Consider the following 17,142-nt stretch of genomic DNA (forward strand, 5'->3'; position numbering starts at 1 on the left):
ACTTGATCCTTCTGGTGGACTCTAGAGCTTTGGAAAACAAGCCTCATCTTTTTGGCCTAACACCCAGAGCAGCCTGTCTTACCCCAAAGCAGCCTACTGTGGAGCGGGTACCTAAGTACTCTGTGTGGCTCTGCTGTGTGTGTGGCCTCACCACCTCTTTACTCCCAGTTGAAGAGGTGGAAAGCAACACCAAGACCAGCACGTACTTCCAGCAACCTGGCTGTGTCTCCTGCCTCCTCCTCCTCCCTGCCCCAGCTCTCCTCATCTCAGGACCTCCATTTGCCTCCGACCTGTGATATTCCCAGATCCAGTGAGTATAAGGGCAATAGCCCAGGCAGCTCCCTCATTTGGCTTCTCTGTTTCATCTTATCTGCTGCAAATGCTGGCCTTCTGTCCTTGCTTGAGGCTGGCATGATGGACAGGCCCAGAAAACCTGTCACAGATGCAGTCTTGACCTCACCAGGACCATGACAGAATCTGGCTTTCAGCAAGATCCCAGGTGATTTACGCACATGGCAGTCTGAAGGGATCTGGGTCAGGAACCTCTTCTATTCACTGGCCCTCCTCATCCCAGAAACTGGCTTCACATGCCATGGCTGGGCCTGCAGCCAGCTCCCTGCCCCTCCTATAGCCTTCCTTCCAAGTATCCCGATCTCCCAAGTGTCTCAATCTCCCAGGCCACTGACTCATGTAGGAGGCCCCTGGCCCATGGCCCAGCTCTGGGAGCCTTAACAGTCACTTTTGGCTCGTGTCCCCAAGCACCAAGGCACAAGGAGATGGCCACTCCTGCCTCTGACTCCCCCAGGCTGTGTATGAACCACATTCTCCTCAACCATGAGTCAGACACATGGGGTGTGATCCTGGCCACACCACTTACCAATGGTGTGGCCTTGGGCACATCACTCGCGCTCTGGGGTTGCAGCTTCCTGGCTACATGGGGAGGTTAATGACTATAGACCTCGAAAGGTATTTGTGGGGCATAACAAAGGTTTCTGTGCCCCCCAAAAGATCGTAGGAGCTAGAAATATATTTTCTCAAGGTTCACAACCCCTGCTCTCTTAGAGAAACTGGTTGGAATGGTTTATGATCTACCCCCTCCCCCGTTCTTGTCTTTCCACAAGCACCCACTGTGGCCTTTCCAGCTTCCCTAGATCACAGAACTTTAGCCAGAAGAGGATGTAGAGAGTAGCACCCATACCCACCTCCACCCACACTCACCCACCCCACCCCATGCCCACAGACACTGTGTCCTAGACAAGAAACTGAAGCTTGACTTGCCCAATGTTAAGGCAGCAGAGGTGGAGACTGGAAGCCAGGTCTTGGGTCCTCGCTCAGATATCTTGGCTTCCACATGTCCATAGCAGCCTGCAGTGACTATTGATGTCCAACACTGGCCAGACAATGGTGGACAGACTTGAAAATATAGATCAACAGGATAAAGACATCCCCTGACACCCAGCTCTACCCCCATGGTCATCAGGAGCAGACGACCAGGAGGAAACCCTCACTGGCAGTGGTCACCAGGGGCAGTGATGGGGTGTAAGGGACAAAGGAACTGTGTTTTGTTGGGGCATCCCATGAACTGTACACATTGGTCAACTCATAAAATATGGTCTAAAAACAGCCTAGTTTACTCTATGTAAATCTGGTTTCAATTTGTAAAAATGCAAGCTTAAAATGGCAAATAAGCCACTTTTCTATCTGTGACGAAAGACCTGGAAAGGAGCAGTTTAAGGGGGGGAAGGGAAGTCACGGCAGCTGATGTGAGGGTGAAGGAGCCGGTTGGTCACAGTGCATCCGCTGACAGGAAGCAGAGAGCGGTAGACGCTGGTGCTTGGTCCACAACATCCATGGGACGGGACTACCCATATTTAGGGTGGGCCTAACAACCTGACCAATCTAATCTAGATAATCCCTCACAGACATGCCCAGAGTTTTGTCTCTTCTGTGATTCTAGATCCTGTCAGATCGACAGCTAACATCAGCCACGACAGCTATGTGACTATAACATGGTGGCTGAGTGTCCCAGGTCCCCAGTCTGTAGCAATACCTGGAGGTGGCAGAACCATTGTGAAACGTGACCTGGGGGGAAGAAACCTTAGAGGACATGCATTTAAAGGGAATGTTGGGGTCACTGCCCCTTTCCAGTCTTTTCCTTTCCAGCTGCCATTGGGTGAGCAGTTTCCTCCCCAATTTTTTTTACAAGATCTTTTATTTTTTTTTCCTTTTGTTTATTTATTTATTTTTTTAAGACAGGGTTTCTGTATGTAACAGCCCTGGTTGTCCTGAAACTTGCTCTGTAACCAGGCTGTCCTCAAACTCACAGAGATCCACCTACCTCTGCCTCCCCAGTGCTGGGATTAAAGGCATGAGCCGCCAATGCCCAGCAAGTTCTTTTTTTTTTTTTTAGACTGGGTCTCACCATATAACCCACTCTTGCCTTGAATTTACAAAGATCCACCTCTCTCTCTGGTGCAGGGATTAAAGACGTGCACCACCACACTCAGCTTTTGTAAAGTTCTTAAACTCCTGACTTTTATTATAGCGCAAAATGAAAACTGACCCAATGGTGAGCGTAATGACCTTGGAAACCAAAAGGCCTGTGCTAAGGCCTCAGGCCGGGTCAGAGCAGAAAGATGGCAGCCAGGCAGAGTCAGCTCCTATCAGGTGTTCCTGCTATGGACTCTCCTCAACTTGACACCTAGAAACCAGCATGCTCTAACCCAACACTGGCCCCACCCACATCTCTGAGGGGCCTCGTCAGCACGTTAGCCTGGCCACCACCAGCAGAGCTCTGGCTGCTCTTTCACTGTGGGTCACCACACCAGATTCCTCACATTCCTTCCTTCTCCCAGGCCCAGGTATCTGTCCGCTTGCCACGCCTGTACAACGCCGGCCACACCCTGCCACACCTCAGCATGGTCATTGTGTCCCTAGACTTAGGATCCTGATACCTGTTGGATCATTTTCTTCAAGGGCATGCAAGCTTCAGGTCAGCCTCCACACATCACGGCCGCGGCCGTACACCACACCTCTCCCCTCCCCGGGGACACCGCCTTCCTGTCTTAGATCTAGCACTGAGCTAAGCACATACTCTTTGTGGAAGAGGTGGTGTGAGGTGAGTGTTGGTGTTTAGACGTCTGTACTGGCTGCCAGAATACGTCCTCAGCTGCAGGCACTGAGAGCACGCACCTCCTGTGCACATTCACTGCAGACCCTCCTCCTGTCTCTCTCTCTCCTCTCTCTCTCTCTCTCTCTCTCTCTCTCTCTCTCTCTCTCCTGTCTCTCTCTCTCTCCTGTCTCTCTCTCTCTCTCTCTCTCTCCTCCTCCTCCTCCTCCTCCTCCTTCTTCTCCTCCTCATCCTCTCTTTTCTCATCTCTCTCTTTCCTCCTCTCTCTCTCCCTCTCTCTTTCTCATCTGCCACTCTTGTCCTCAGAAACTGGTCTCTGCCCTCCTCTCTGTGCCTTCTCTCTCCTCTTCCAATAAACCTCCCCTGTGAGCCCTGCTGCACGGCGTGACTTCTCTTCGCAGCGCTGTTTAAATGACCACAGTGAGAAGCAGAGCAGGCAGAAGAAGAGAGATGTCAGGCTAGGTGGGGATCCCTGAATCTTCAAATCTCAAACCCTCTCCTTCCTTCAGTGAGTAGGGTCTTTGTCCCCATGCAGCTCTGAACTGGTGAGAGCTCTGAACTGCCAAGCTCCTGCCTTATATTTAGTCATGGTTTTCATTCCAGCCTCCTTTTCTGCCCGCAGAAGACAGAGAGACCTAGCTGTTCCTGATTCACCAATTCCTCTTTCCCGGTCCCTGTGGCCTGAGTAGTTATTCTCGCTACGGAGCCAGGGCAGGGTCCCCTGCTCGTCTGGCTGGGACAGACACCTCTTTAGTTCTTGTCCTTGGCTCAGGGATACGTTAGCTTAACTACAGTCACCGCCCCTGTTGACTCAGGCTGAACTCGCGGTTTCGAGAATCTTCCCATGGTGCTGTCGGGGCTGAGGCTCCTCATCACGTTTATAAATGTCATCCCTCCTCGGAGCTCTTAGAAGGGATGGGACATTAACAATCTGACCACAATATGGTCTTTTGGCCACTGCAGGTGTTCTTTGGGCACCCGAGGTAGCAGCATTACAGTTTGCTGGACAGGGACCTCACAGATTACAGAACATGGCATTTTCATGGATCAAGGACAGTCAGAGCTATGTAGAGAACCCTATCTCAAAATAATCAACACAAAACAATATTTTGTTGTTGTTGTTGTTTTAAGCCAAGTATAGTGGCACACACCTCTAAATCCCAGCACTTGGGAGGCAGAGGCAGGCAGATCTCTGTGAGTTCGAAACCAGCCTGGTCTACATAACAAGTTCCAGGACAGCTGCAGCTACTTATGTAGTGTGAGACCCTGTCTTGAAAACAAAGCAAACACAAAGTAAAAGAAGTGGTGACCAGGGTGGAAAGTGGCAGCCTCCAGATCCCACGAACTCAGGTAGCACTCCAATGCCTGGCCATATTGCTCTGAGGTAGGCCCTTTCTCAGTGAGTCCCTGCCTCCTAAGGCCTTCATGCAGCTTAAGCCTGCTTGTGGGATGCAAGCAGACCTTTGACAGGTAGGAAAAAGCTGCTGTCCCTTTGCATTCCCCACGGGGGGGGGGTGATTCTGGCATGTGGGTGCCAGGCCTCAAACCCTGCCTTGCTCAAAGCCACGCCCCGTCTCCAGGGAACCTTAGCTGAGCTGCTACCCTGAGAATAAGGTGTAACAGCTGGACTGGAGAGGTGTGGAGGCCCTGTGCACAGTTCCCACTGTCTCTGTTTTAGAGAAGGTATGAAACCGCTTAAGTGTGCCCGAGTCTCTGACCCACAGAGAGAGCAATGACAGCTCTGACCTATGACCCAGAAAACAGCTCCTACATACACGGAATCTATGCGTGACTTTTGCAACCATAAAGACTCCATGGCTTCACCACCCAGAACACTGTCCCGCCAGTGTGGCACCCATTCTCAAAAGACCTCTCAGGTTCCTCACTACCTCAGAGCCCTGTCCTAGAAGGAAGTCCATGTCAGAGTTGTCCTGGAGGGAGATGACCCTGTGTGACTCCAGGCCATGGGACAAAGCTTTTTATACAAAGAGACCACTAACTCAGCTGCACTTGGCCTCTAGATGATGGAAGAGCTTTGACTTGGAGTTCAAGTTTGCTTGGATGTAAACGGACCCCCGTGAGGCATGCCGATACCAACACCCTTTCCCCTTGCCCTACAGCCTGCCCTTCCCTTCCCCCTGCTCTCCTAGGCTTCTCTCGCAGTTTGGTGCTCTTTGTCTGGAGTTATTCAGGAAATATTTACTTGCGAGTTAGTTCTACAAACCACTCTAAGCATTTCCCTTAAAGTGCTGCCTATGAATAGGACAAATAAGCTTCAATTACACGACGATGCACGACTGCCTCCAAATGAGCGGTTTGTGCTGCAACTCGTGTTGGCAAAGATGCGATTGGTGGGGTGTGTGGATTATCCCAAATCTCATCAACCCCGAATGGAAAAGGATTCCATGCTCTGAATGGGCCACTTAGCCCAACAACTCTGACAATTCTTCTCTGTCTATCCTAAAGCCCTGAAGACTGATGAAGTCAGAGAGGTGACTGACCCCAGCAGCCCTGCTGAGAAACCATTAGTCCCGTTGCCATGGAGACCAAAGACTCTGCAGACTGGGAACAACCTCAGAGGAAATCAGTGAGCCGTTTGTGGGAAAGCAATCACGGTCCCGCTGAGATGAGGCCTGAGTTACTTCCAGAGTCCAGGGAGGCACCCGAGGCTGGTGAGCAGGCTGAGGATGAAGAGCCCCGCTGCCTCATCCCAATCCAGAGGAACTCCATCCTCAACCGTGCCTTGAGACACAAGCGCAAGTCCAGAGGCAAGTCTGAGCAGAGCGCCAGCCACCAAGCAGGTCAGTACCGGGCACACCTGTCACGTGAGCTACTGATGTTCCGAGTCTCATGAAATGAAAGGAGACCCAAAGGCACTGGAAATGGCCAGGGTTGGGTCCAGCGAGGTGGAACACTTGAGGTCATTTTCCCATGAAGAATTCCCTTTCCCATAGTAGGACACCATGTCCTCTTCCGAGAAAGGATCACCTTAGGTCATACGACATGACAGGCTTCTCTTGAAGGGACACGGTGAAGTCATATATGAATGTCTTCTTGTCGGGAGATGGCAGTGTCCACATCCTGGGTCATTTGGGAACACAAATCTCCTTACTGGTGTCAGTCTAACCTGCCTTGTGCTGTTCCTGCTAGTGTCGGGGTTTCTGTTACCATGAATATACGTGAGATTAAAACCTTGGGAGGGGGTCTTTGGGGTGAGACCCCTGATTCTCTTGCATCGGTTCTGGTACATTTCATCTGCTCAAAATATATACTTGTTGAGCAGAATAAAGTTCAGAAACTTCTGTCAGTAGGGCCTGCCACAGCGGTGGACACCTTTCCGTGGGGCTGTCCCCAGGACTCTGAAGGGACTGCGTTGGGACTGCAGAGTGTGGGATGGCTTCCCAAAGCCTGGGCATGGCAGCTGTCCTCTGAAAGCGTGTCTCCCCTAGTGTGTTGGAGGTCCAGGGGCTTTGCTGGCTATTCAAAAACAGCCGTTAAACCCCGTATTGTAGCAGCTCTCAGCCTTTCTAATGCTGTGGCTGTTTAATACAGTTTCCCATGTTTGGTGACCTCAACCATAAATTTGTTTTGTGGCTACTTCGTAATTGTAATTTTGCTACTGATATGAATCACAATGCAAATATCTGTTTTCCGATGGTCTTAAGCAACCCCTGTGTTCATTGCCCCAAAGGGGTCACAACCCACAGGTTAAGAATCACTGCTGTGCCGATTGTTTAGTAGCCTAAAGTCAAACTACCCCCAATATAGAAAGACATACTGTCGCTTCTCTTGATTGTGGGGATGGCTGGGGGCCTCCCCTCACCAACACAGTGTGCCTGGTCTCCACAGCCTGCTGGTGGCTTATGGGACTGAGAGGTGGGGACAGCCTTGTCCAACCCTCTAGTCATTTCAGTCTAGGGGTCTCAGTTAGAAGGCTCCCTTGCACCCCACCTGTATCTCGTCTTCCCTCAGTCTGGACACTGGTTTTCATGCAACACAGGATCCTGGAGAGATGGGCAGAAGCCTTCAAACCCGGGGGGGGGGGGGGGGTTAGACTCAGCTTCATGTGGTCAGCACAGCACACGTGGCCAGTCCAGGGGGGGGGGGGAAAGGGGGTGGGGGAGACCCTGACTCTACTGCTTGAGGGTGAGAATATTTGAGTCTGCAATCTATCACGGACACTGAGAGTCCTGGGTCCAGATAGAATGGATACAGGGATGCAATACCTAAAACACCACCCTTGTAGAAGCTGGTATTCAAGGTCATTTTAAACCTTTCAGTGGCCATATTAAAAATTACAAAGAGGGGCTGGAGAAATGGCTCGGTGGTTAAGAACACTTGCTGCTCTTGCAGAGGAATCATGGGTTCAGTTCCCAGCACTCACATGGTGGCTCACAACCATCCATAACTTCAGATCCAAGGAACCTGATGACCTTTTGTGACCTTTGTGGGCACAGGCATTCATGTGGTGTATGTACCTACATGCAGCCAAACACTCATACGCATAATATACGTAAATCTAAAAGGTTTTTAATAACAAAGAAATGAATAAGGTTTATTGTAGTAATATGTCTTATTAAATACAATAATATGTTGGGTGATGGTGGCGCACACCTTTAGTCCCAGCACTCGGGAGGCAGAGGCAGGCAGATCTCTGAGTTCGAGGCCAGCCTGGTCTACAGAGCGAGTTTCAGGACAGCCAGGGTTACACAGAGAAATTAGAAACAAGAACAATCATTTCCAAAATATTATCCTATGTCCTATAGTTAATAATTAGCATAAAAAGTATCAGTGACCCAGGCATAATATATATGTATATAAATGTACACATGTGCGTAAAAATGTACATATATGTATATAAATGTACATGTGTAATAAATGTGCATGTGTGTATATAAATGTGCATGTGTATATAAATGTACATGTGTATATAAATGCATGCATATAAATATACATGTGTATATACAAATGTACATATATGTGCATGAGTGTGCACACATGTGTGTAAATGTGCATATATGTATAAATATGCATGTGTGTATATAAATATATATGTATCTGTGTGTAATCCCACACATCTATAATCCTAGTAATAGACAGGAGGACTGGGAGTTTGAGACTAGCCTGGCTACATAATGAGACGGGTCCTTATAAAAATGACTTATCAGTGAGCCAGGTCCTTTGTGTGCACTGTCTTTGAAAACTGTTGAGCGTTTTATAGTGCAGCCCTTTTGTGTTCACTCTCCAAATCCTCACGGGAAATAAATACTTGATCTGGATTTAGATCTCATAAAATGTACAGTCAAAAAAGTAAATTTACATACCCAAATTGTTCCAAATATTCTTAGTTTTCCCATCATCAAACCACCACTCTGTTTTCATGTTTGGATTTAAGTCAAAGGAAATGGAAAATGCATTTCTCCAGCCACATCAACCGTATCCCAAGTATGTAAGAGCCTCTCGTGAACAGTGGCTGCCCTATTGGACAGAGCAGGCGTGTAGGGTATTGAAAAATACGTGTAGCTGCCAGATCTGGGGCCACAGGGTCCTTCTGTGGTGGGAGGCAAGACGGGTATATTCATTAGCTTTCCACTGTTGACAAAATACTCAAGATACATCAACTGGAAGGAAGAAAAGTGTCCTGGGGCTCATGGCTGCAAGAGGGGTTCAGTCGGGGCTTCTCAGGCTGTCCTGCTTTGGCCAGAGACGAGCAGGGTATCTAGATGGTGGCCAGTATGTTGGGAAAGTGAGGAAGAACCAGTCAGAGAAAGAAGGAGGGTCTAGGAAGAGATAAGCCTTCCAGGAGATAGCCCAATGACCAGCTTCTTTCCCACGCCCCACCTCCTGTGTCCAGCAGCTCCCAACAGCACCACCAGCTGGAGACAAAACTTGTAACACGTCAGCCTAGGTACTTCTCATCCACCTGAAGGTGGCAGAGGGCTGTGTCCCAGAGGAGGGTGAAGAGGGTCACAGTGGAATAAGAAGAGAGCCCGTAGCTTCCCTTAGCCAAACCCGAGGACACAAATGGAGGCTAGAGCAGGGTCACCCCCCTCCCCTGTCACCTACAACAGTGCCACCGGTGTTCAGCCCACAGATAAGTCAGTCTCATTAGAGACAGTCTGGTGGCTAAAGTGACTCCTCCCTCCTCTCTGGAGTTAACTCTCCAGGACTACCTGAGATTCCCCGACCCACGGCCCAGCGGGAAGCCTGGCTCTGCTCCACTGCGCAGACAACACGCTCTTGGCCATCAGTCTTCTCTGACCCTGTGCCCCAAGGACAGAAGAAGACAGCAGGCACTCTGGGCTCACCACGTGCAGATTGGAGCTCCAAGGCACGGGACTTTCCCCCATGTCATCTGCTGAGAATGTGCCCCTTGTGAACCCTACCACAGCGGCAGCATCGCTTGCCCACCGGGCTGATGGGGCAGTCGAGACCTGCTGTGACTGCCCGCTGATTAGGACACAGAGGTTGAGATTAGATGTGAAGGCGTTGACAAACTACAAATGTTTGTCCAGAAGTGAGCTCACCATAATGGCAGCTTTGTGGTCCTCGAAATACCAGCCAAGCTCACATGTGAGCTTGCTATTTTCCAGTGCCCACCCCCACTGTGTGTAAATGTGTGTGTACACATATATGAAGATGCTGGTATCTTAGTTAAAAAGTCCATGGCAATGACATCCCAGATCACCAAATACCACACAAGGCATAGCAAATATCCCTTTGGAGAGTGAGAAGAGAGGCCTCCCTCACTCTTGGGGTGACAATAGGGCCACCCTCACTCTTCTTGGGGTGACAGACACTACTGTCACTCACGGATTTTCCTGAAAGGGGAGAGAGGCGTATTTTCTAACTTGCTCCATTTTTTAAACGCCACAGATTCGTCAGAAAGTGGGAAATCTGTAAACGAACCCTTGGCCTTGAATCTGCCCCGGGGAGGAGTGTCTCCCTGGAGAACAGCAGCACAGAGGGTCACAGGAGCCCAGGAAGCCAGGTGAGCCGTGCAAGCCTAGGAGGGTCTGGGACTGAAGGGCATGGCAGACACCCACACTACCGAGTCCTCTCAGAGCTACAGGGAGTTGTTTGTCATTTTTGTTATTTTGTTTTGATGTGAGACAGGATCTCATATAGCCCAGGCTGCCCTCAAAAGAAATCACTAGATAGCCAGAGATTATTTTGGCGTGTGTGTGTACATGCACGTGCACATACGCATGCACGCACGAGCACGCCTGCATAAGCGATTTGCACAAGTCAGTTCTTGCCTTCCTCTCTGAGTCCCAGCTTATAGCTGCGGAACCAGGACTTGAACTCCTGATCTTCCCGCCGCTTTCTCCCTAGTGCTGGGATTACAGACAGAATGCACTACCATACCAGGTTCACATGGCACCGGGGTTTAAACGCAGGGCTCCTACATGCCAGATGGCCACTCTACTACCTGAACTGCACTCACAACTGCTAGTTTTAATTCCCCTTACAATGACTTGGCTGCTTGCATGTACTTTGTTTTTAAACTCACAACTTTCTTCTGTAAAAAGCTATTCTATTACAAAATAGGAATTTGGGGATATTATGCACACTGGGGATTAGAAAAGGAATATTATGGTTCCACCACCCTAGAGAGGCTTTAATAAACTTTGCCTGTGTTTGGTCTTTTTCCTGTGCATTTTATGCATCTTATGCATACTTTGTCTCCATCAGACAGCTTCTGCTATTCGTTCTGTTTTCTGTCTACTCATGTATCACAAACAACAGCGTTTTAAATCATTTTCTACACATATGTGGACCAGCCAGCCATACCATGTGCTGTAGGGTGATTGGACTTTGATTTATTCATTGCACTCTTATTTGTAGGGTATTTGTGTATGGTACCAGTTAGAATTGAATTTAGCTCTTGCCATAGTTAGGGTTACTATGCTGTGATGAAACATCATGACCGAAATCAATTTAGGAAAGAAAGGGTTTATTTGGCTTACACTTCCATGCTGTTTGTCGTCAAAGAAAGTCAGGATAGGAACTCATACAGGGTAGGAACCTAGAGGCAGGAGTTGATGCAGAGGTCATGGAGGGGTGCTGCTTACTGGCTTGCTCACATGGCTTGCTCAGCCTGCTCTTATAGAATCCAGGACCAGCAGCCCAGGGATGGCATCACTCACCCTTCCTCATTGATCACGAAGTAAGTGCCGTATAGACTCGCACGCAGACAGATCTTATGGAGGTATTTTTCTCTTAGTTTTTAAACTTTATTTTATGTTCATTGACATTTTGCCTGTCTGAGGGTCTCAGAAGCCCTGGAACCGGAATTACAGACAGATGTGAGCTGCTGGGTGGGTGCTGGGAATTGAACCTGAGTCCTCTAGAAGAATAGCCGGTGCTCTTAACCACCTAGCCATCTCCCCAACCCTGGAGACATTTTCTTAATTAAGGTTCCTGCCTCTCAAATGACTTCAGTTTGTGCCCAGTTAACATAAAACTATTTAGCACACTCCTTATAACCAAATGCCACACGACCCAGTTCACCATAGTGGGTGTCTACTTGGCTTCTGTATAAAAGAAGTCTGAAGATCATGACTGGAATTCCTTTCTGCCATCTGTTACGATGACTCCAGAGCTGCAGCCGTTACAGCCACAGTTCAGGAGGGAAGATGGGAGGGGTGGATGGTTCCTGCCAGCTCCCTGCCTTTCTTTTAAGAGGTTTCCTTGATCCCACTGACACTGCTTACATCTCATTGGCTAAAACCACGCTGTGTGACACTTCCATCAGTGTCAAGGACACTGGGAAAGGCATCTCTTCATGTCAGGTCTGTTTCTGTCCCTCGCTGTCCTGGTTGTCACTCTGACTCAGTTCTGCTCTGACACACGATGGCCCTGATGACCATGAAGGTTTCATTGGCTCTCCACTTGTTTTCGGGTGGTGCTCATTCAGGTCACTTGCCCATCCTTATTTTTTTGTGTTTGTAATTCTTATATGTTAAATAAAAGAATCCATGACCAAGCCAGGCATGGTGATCATGTCTGTAATCTCAGTACTCAGGACGCAGAGGCAGGAGCATCACAGTGGATTCAAGGCCACCCTGACCTACATAGTGAGTTCCAAGGCAATCTGGGCTAAGAGTGAGACCTGGCTCAAAAAAATCCGAAAAAAACAAAGGCTCTTGTCCTGAGATACGCACCGCACACATTGATACCCATGTATCACCATTTTCTTGTCTTTCCATGAGCATAGATTTTTAATTTTGTTGACAGAAGCTTATCAATGCTGTTCTCTCATCGCTGTATTTGCTAACAAATATCTGACTTCCACAGGCCGTCATACCTTGAGCTCTGCATTTCTGTCTTGCGGTCCATATGGCCATGCAGCTGCTTCAGTGCCGTTTACATAAACCGCCTTTGGCTCCTGTCAGTGAATGGCATCCGTGCCTTGCCATACTTTTATTTTTTCTTTCTTTTATGTGTGTTTCACTTTCTGAGACAGATATAACCCATGCTGACCCTGAATTCACTACATAGTCTAGCCTGACCTTAAAACGCGTGGAGTTCCTGCTTCAGCCCCCTAAGAGCTGGGATTGGAAGTTATGCGTCACTAGGACCAGTTTGTTGATCCTTTTTTTAAAAAGCCACCATACTGCGCACACACAGGTGGGTTTGTCGCTAGACTTTTCATTGATCTCGTTGATTCTCCTTATGCCCGTACCACACTGTTTTCAATTCTGTAGCTTTATGCTGAAAATCTAGTAGTGTGGACCCTCCTACATCCTTCTTTTTAAAGACAAGCCTATTTTAGGTTTTGTGTTCCCATATGCATTTTAGAATCAGGATGTCAATTTCTACTCTCAAAAATATGTCTGTTGGGCTCTGCAGTTGAAATTTCATGATCCTTACAGATAAATTTGGGGATCCTTGACTCCTTAAATTGTTCAGACCATGAATATATCCCAACTTATTTAGTTATGAATACATCCCCTCTATTTAGATGTTTTAAAACTAAGCAAGCAATGATGCATATTTTAAATCCTTGTGCGTGTTGTTCATATGTGCATGGGTATTCTTGGGCATATGCGTGTTCATGCGTGTGACTATAGGTGTGTGCACTACAGTGTACCTATGGAGGTCAGTCCTTGCCTTCTACCTTGTGTGAGGCAGGGTCTCTTGTTCGCCACTATGTAAGCTGGGCTAGCTGGCCTGCTCACTGGCTTACAGTGATGGCTTGCAGTGAAGATGGCTTACAGTGAAGATGGCTTACAGTGAAGATGGCTTACAGTGATGATGGCTTACAGTGATGATGGCTTACAGTGATGATGGCTTACAGTGAAGATAGCTTACAGTGATGGCTTACAGTGATGATGACTTGATTACGGTGATGGCTTGCAAGGATTCTCCTGTCTCTGTCTCCCATCTCCATGGAGACACTGAGACTACAGATGTGCATTAGTGTGTCTGGCCTTACATGGATTCTGTGGACTTGAACTCAACTTCTCAAGCTTGAGTGGAAGGTGCTTTATCCACTGAGCCATTCTTCCTGCCTAGTTTTAGATGTATTTTAATTAAATTTGTCCCTGTTTCTTTGCCTTTTTATCTCACTTTATATGCTAGTGTTTGTATGTCTGTTTTTACCTTATTGATCGATGAACAGAACACATTGGTAGTGCATAAAATGCAATAGGCTTGGTTAAATGGGAGATGTAATGTAAGTTTCTCTAGTATTCGGTGATCTTGACAGAGTTGCTTTTTTGCTCTGTTTGTATCACCCCTTACCCACAGACTCATACTTACTGTGAATACAGCCTTGTTTCTTTCTTTTCAACCTCCGGGGCTCTTGCTTTTCCTGCCATACAGCACTAGCGAGGCAGTCATTGATGGGAAAGTTGAATGGAAGTAGCCACAGTAGACATCCATATTTTATTCCCCAGCACAGGCTGCTTCGGTTGAGATCAGAAGCCTATTCACGTGCTCAATCAATTCATTATAGAAAACTCCTGAAATTCCAAAGAATCTAAGAAACGAGCCTATCTTCACAGGAGCAGTAACAGTGGCAGGAGCCAGAAACACTTGATCAGTTTCTCTGGGGTTCTTCCTCCCTGCTTTTTTTTGTCATCTGTTTCTGCCCAGCTTCTTCTCCCTGTTTGCCCATAATCGAAAGAGCAGCCATGCCAACGTGACCTTTCACCGTGCCCTCCACAGCCAATGAGAACTTCCTTCACGTTTCTTAGAGAAGACCCGTGAAGGGAAAGAATTTGGTTGGCCACCTTTGGGTCAGGTATCTACCTCTCTGATGATAGCTAAAGGAAGGGAGGGCAAGATTAATGGGCCATTCACACTCAGTGGGACCTGCATCTGCAAGACCTAAGGTGAGGGGCTAGAGAGATGTCTCGGTAGTAAAGATATGGTTCGGTTTCAAGCCACTACAAACGGTGGCTTACCACTGCCTATAACTATAGCTCCAGGGTATATCTGATGACCTATTCCTGCATCTACAAGTACCTACACACATGATATATATTCACACAGACACAAAAATGATCTTTTAAGAAAGAAAAAAGAAAATCAAGGAGAGTCAGGCAACCCTCGGTCTCATCAGTTAGGCCCTGGGCCTCGCATAAGAGAACACTGATGGCAGTGTGTACAAGGCGAAAGTCACAGTTGGAGGTAGGAACAGGAGAAACCAGAGTCTGCAGACTAGAGGGCTGAGGTCTTCAGAATGGCCTCTAGTTTCTGAGCAGACTGGGTGGTGGACATGCATCACGTTGTCATGGTTAGTACCTATCCTCCAGGTTCTAGAATTGTCTGCAGCTTACCTGAGCGTGTTTTCCCAGCACTCTTCCGTGCACCATGGAGCAGTGGGAGTTACAATGGTGCTGAGCGAGGTGGCAGGTGGGAGGCACCGGCACGGCAGAGCACCGCGCTTTCTAGAGGGGCGCTGGGAGGTGCTTCTGTTTGCCGAGCTAATTACAGCACATCAGAATTAGAGTCTGTGCGGCCTTTCCAGGAGAGTGTGTTTCTAGTCTCCTGAGGTAGAGAGGGCAAAGGCGTACCAAAGAAATGACTTTGCCAAGTCCGGGGTGGTGATCCAATGAGTTTACTGGGGTTTCCTATAGGAGCAAGGGTAGGGGTTGCTTGCAAGAACACAAGAGCATCACAGTAAATCCTGTCCCTGGCATAGGCGACAACTCATAAAACTGCATCACTGGAGACCCCCAGACCAGCTGCTAAACCAGCGAAGAGTCCCATCCTGCCTGCCCGCTCCCAGCGATGGCCTATTGTTTATGTAACTTAACTAGGTGGAGAGGTTATTAAGCACCGGTGACTATCGTCCGCTGACCCATCTCCAACGTGGCCACTGCCGTGAACTGTTCGGCGTCGCACCAAAGGCTCAAGTGTGCCACCGTGAGTGTGAATTGCTGAAGCTGGGCAGGGACCAGGTTCCATAGTTGAAACTGTGTTTCCATGGAAACACACAAATGGCACAAACAGTTCCTGGGGGGCGGGCAGCCTGTTCATTGGTGCCTGTTTGGGTTGTTGCTACAAGCGAGCCTTACAGTAAGAAAGTTTCTTAAAATAAAACACAACAGAAGTGTAAACAAGCCCCGAGAGACGCAAGAAGTAGTATTAACCAATTGCAACGTAGAAACTCTTTCAAAATTCCCTTTTTCAGCCAACACACTGCAGACCCAGGGGTGAGGGTGGAGGGAACGTTGGGAGTCGGGGGTGGGGCTTCAAGCGTTCAAAGACGAGAAATTTTGGACGCAGGTCAAATGTCTCACGACGCTGGGAAATGATTGTTTATTTCCTCGGACAGTCTCACGGCAGGAGAGTTATTCTTCGGCCATGTGTAAATCTTTGCATCTTTTGGAGAGACAGTCTGGAATGTTTTGGTTGTGGCAAGATGATGTCCAAGATTTGCTCCAAAATAATCCAGGCCAAGGAGGGAGTGGGCGGAGAGTGGAGATAAAACACGGGGCCCTGAGCTGAGAACTGCTGGGCTTGGGGTGCAGGCTTGAGGAGTTCCTCATACTCTTCTGTCTATTCGAGTGTGCTTGAAATTTTCCATAATAAAAAGGATTTTTTTTAAAAAAAATTAGGTTCATTTTTGAAAGATTTTTAAAATGTTGTTTATTTGTTTATTGGTCATGCTGGGCTAGAACTCAGGACCTGGTGCAAGCTCAGGGCACTGAACTACATGCTACATCCTGGAACTTATTTTAAAAAGAAAACAAAACCAACTTAAAAAGGAAAAGGGATGATCTTCAGAGAAGTGGCCCGGATCCCAGATCCTTGAGGCCATATCTGATGTTTCCAGGAGCTTGGGAGAGCCATCAGTTCTTACAGTCTTACTGTCCACCAAGGCCACCCAAGGCCACCCAGAGGGCGCTACTATATAAGCCTGAAGGTAGGCCAGGCCAGGTTCCGTTCCCACCTCATGGGTCTTGCACATGATTCCTGTACACAAGCACGCTCCTACAGAGTCCAGGACCTGGAGCCCTCCACCCCTGGATTCTCAGAGATACACCCATGCAAAGGCCAAGTGGCTGCCATAGGGGTGCAGCATTCTGAGTAACAGGGTGTCTTGGTGTTTTTCTGTGAAAAGAAAAAAAACATCATGACCAAAAGCCCTATGGAGAGGAAAGGGCTATCTGGCTTGCACGTCCACATCACTTGTTCAGCAAGAGAAGTCAGGGCAGGAACTCAAACAGGACAAAACCTGAGGCAGGAGCTGATGCAGAAGCCATGGTGGGAGGCTGCTCACTGACTTGCTCAGCCTGCTTTCTTATAGAAACCAGGACCACCAGTCTAGGGATGGCACCACCTACAAATCTCTAAGGAAATGTCCTACATACAGGCTTGCTCACAGCCAGATCTTATGAAGGCATTTTTTAAATTGAGGTTCCCGCCTTTCAGATGAATTTAGCGTGTGTCAAGCTGACATAAACTATCCAGCATACAAGACATCCTGGCCTCTGCCCAATAACCCATGCTTCTACTGCCAGCTGAGGTGAAGACAACGTGCCCAGCAAGGGGCA

At 48.3% G+C, this 17,142-nt stretch overlaps 1 protein-coding gene across 1 annotated transcript in view; it reads left to right on the forward strand.

The window, feature by feature from the left end:
- Positions 1–17,142, forward strand: part of Ngef (neuronal guanine nucleotide exchange factor) — a 93,094-nt gene that overhangs the window by 18,152 nt on the left and 57,800 nt on the right. The window contains exons 2-3 of the mRNA XM_041650713.1: positions 5,597–5,931; positions 10,007–10,121. Of these exons, the coding sequence (XP_041506647.1) occupies positions 5,670–5,931; positions 10,007–10,121 (377 nt within the window). The 5' untranslated portion in view covers positions 5,597–5,669. The remainder of the gene's footprint in view (positions 1–5,596; positions 5,932–10,006; positions 10,122–17,142) is intronic.

The sequence above is a fragment of the Microtus oregoni genome, unplaced genomic scaffold (assembly GCF_018167655.1).
Source record: "Microtus oregoni isolate MIOR12 unplaced genomic scaffold, Mior012 000004F_ref0000308, whole genome shotgun sequence".
Lineage (NCBI taxonomy): Eukaryota > Metazoa > Chordata > Mammalia > Rodentia > Cricetidae > Microtus > Microtus oregoni.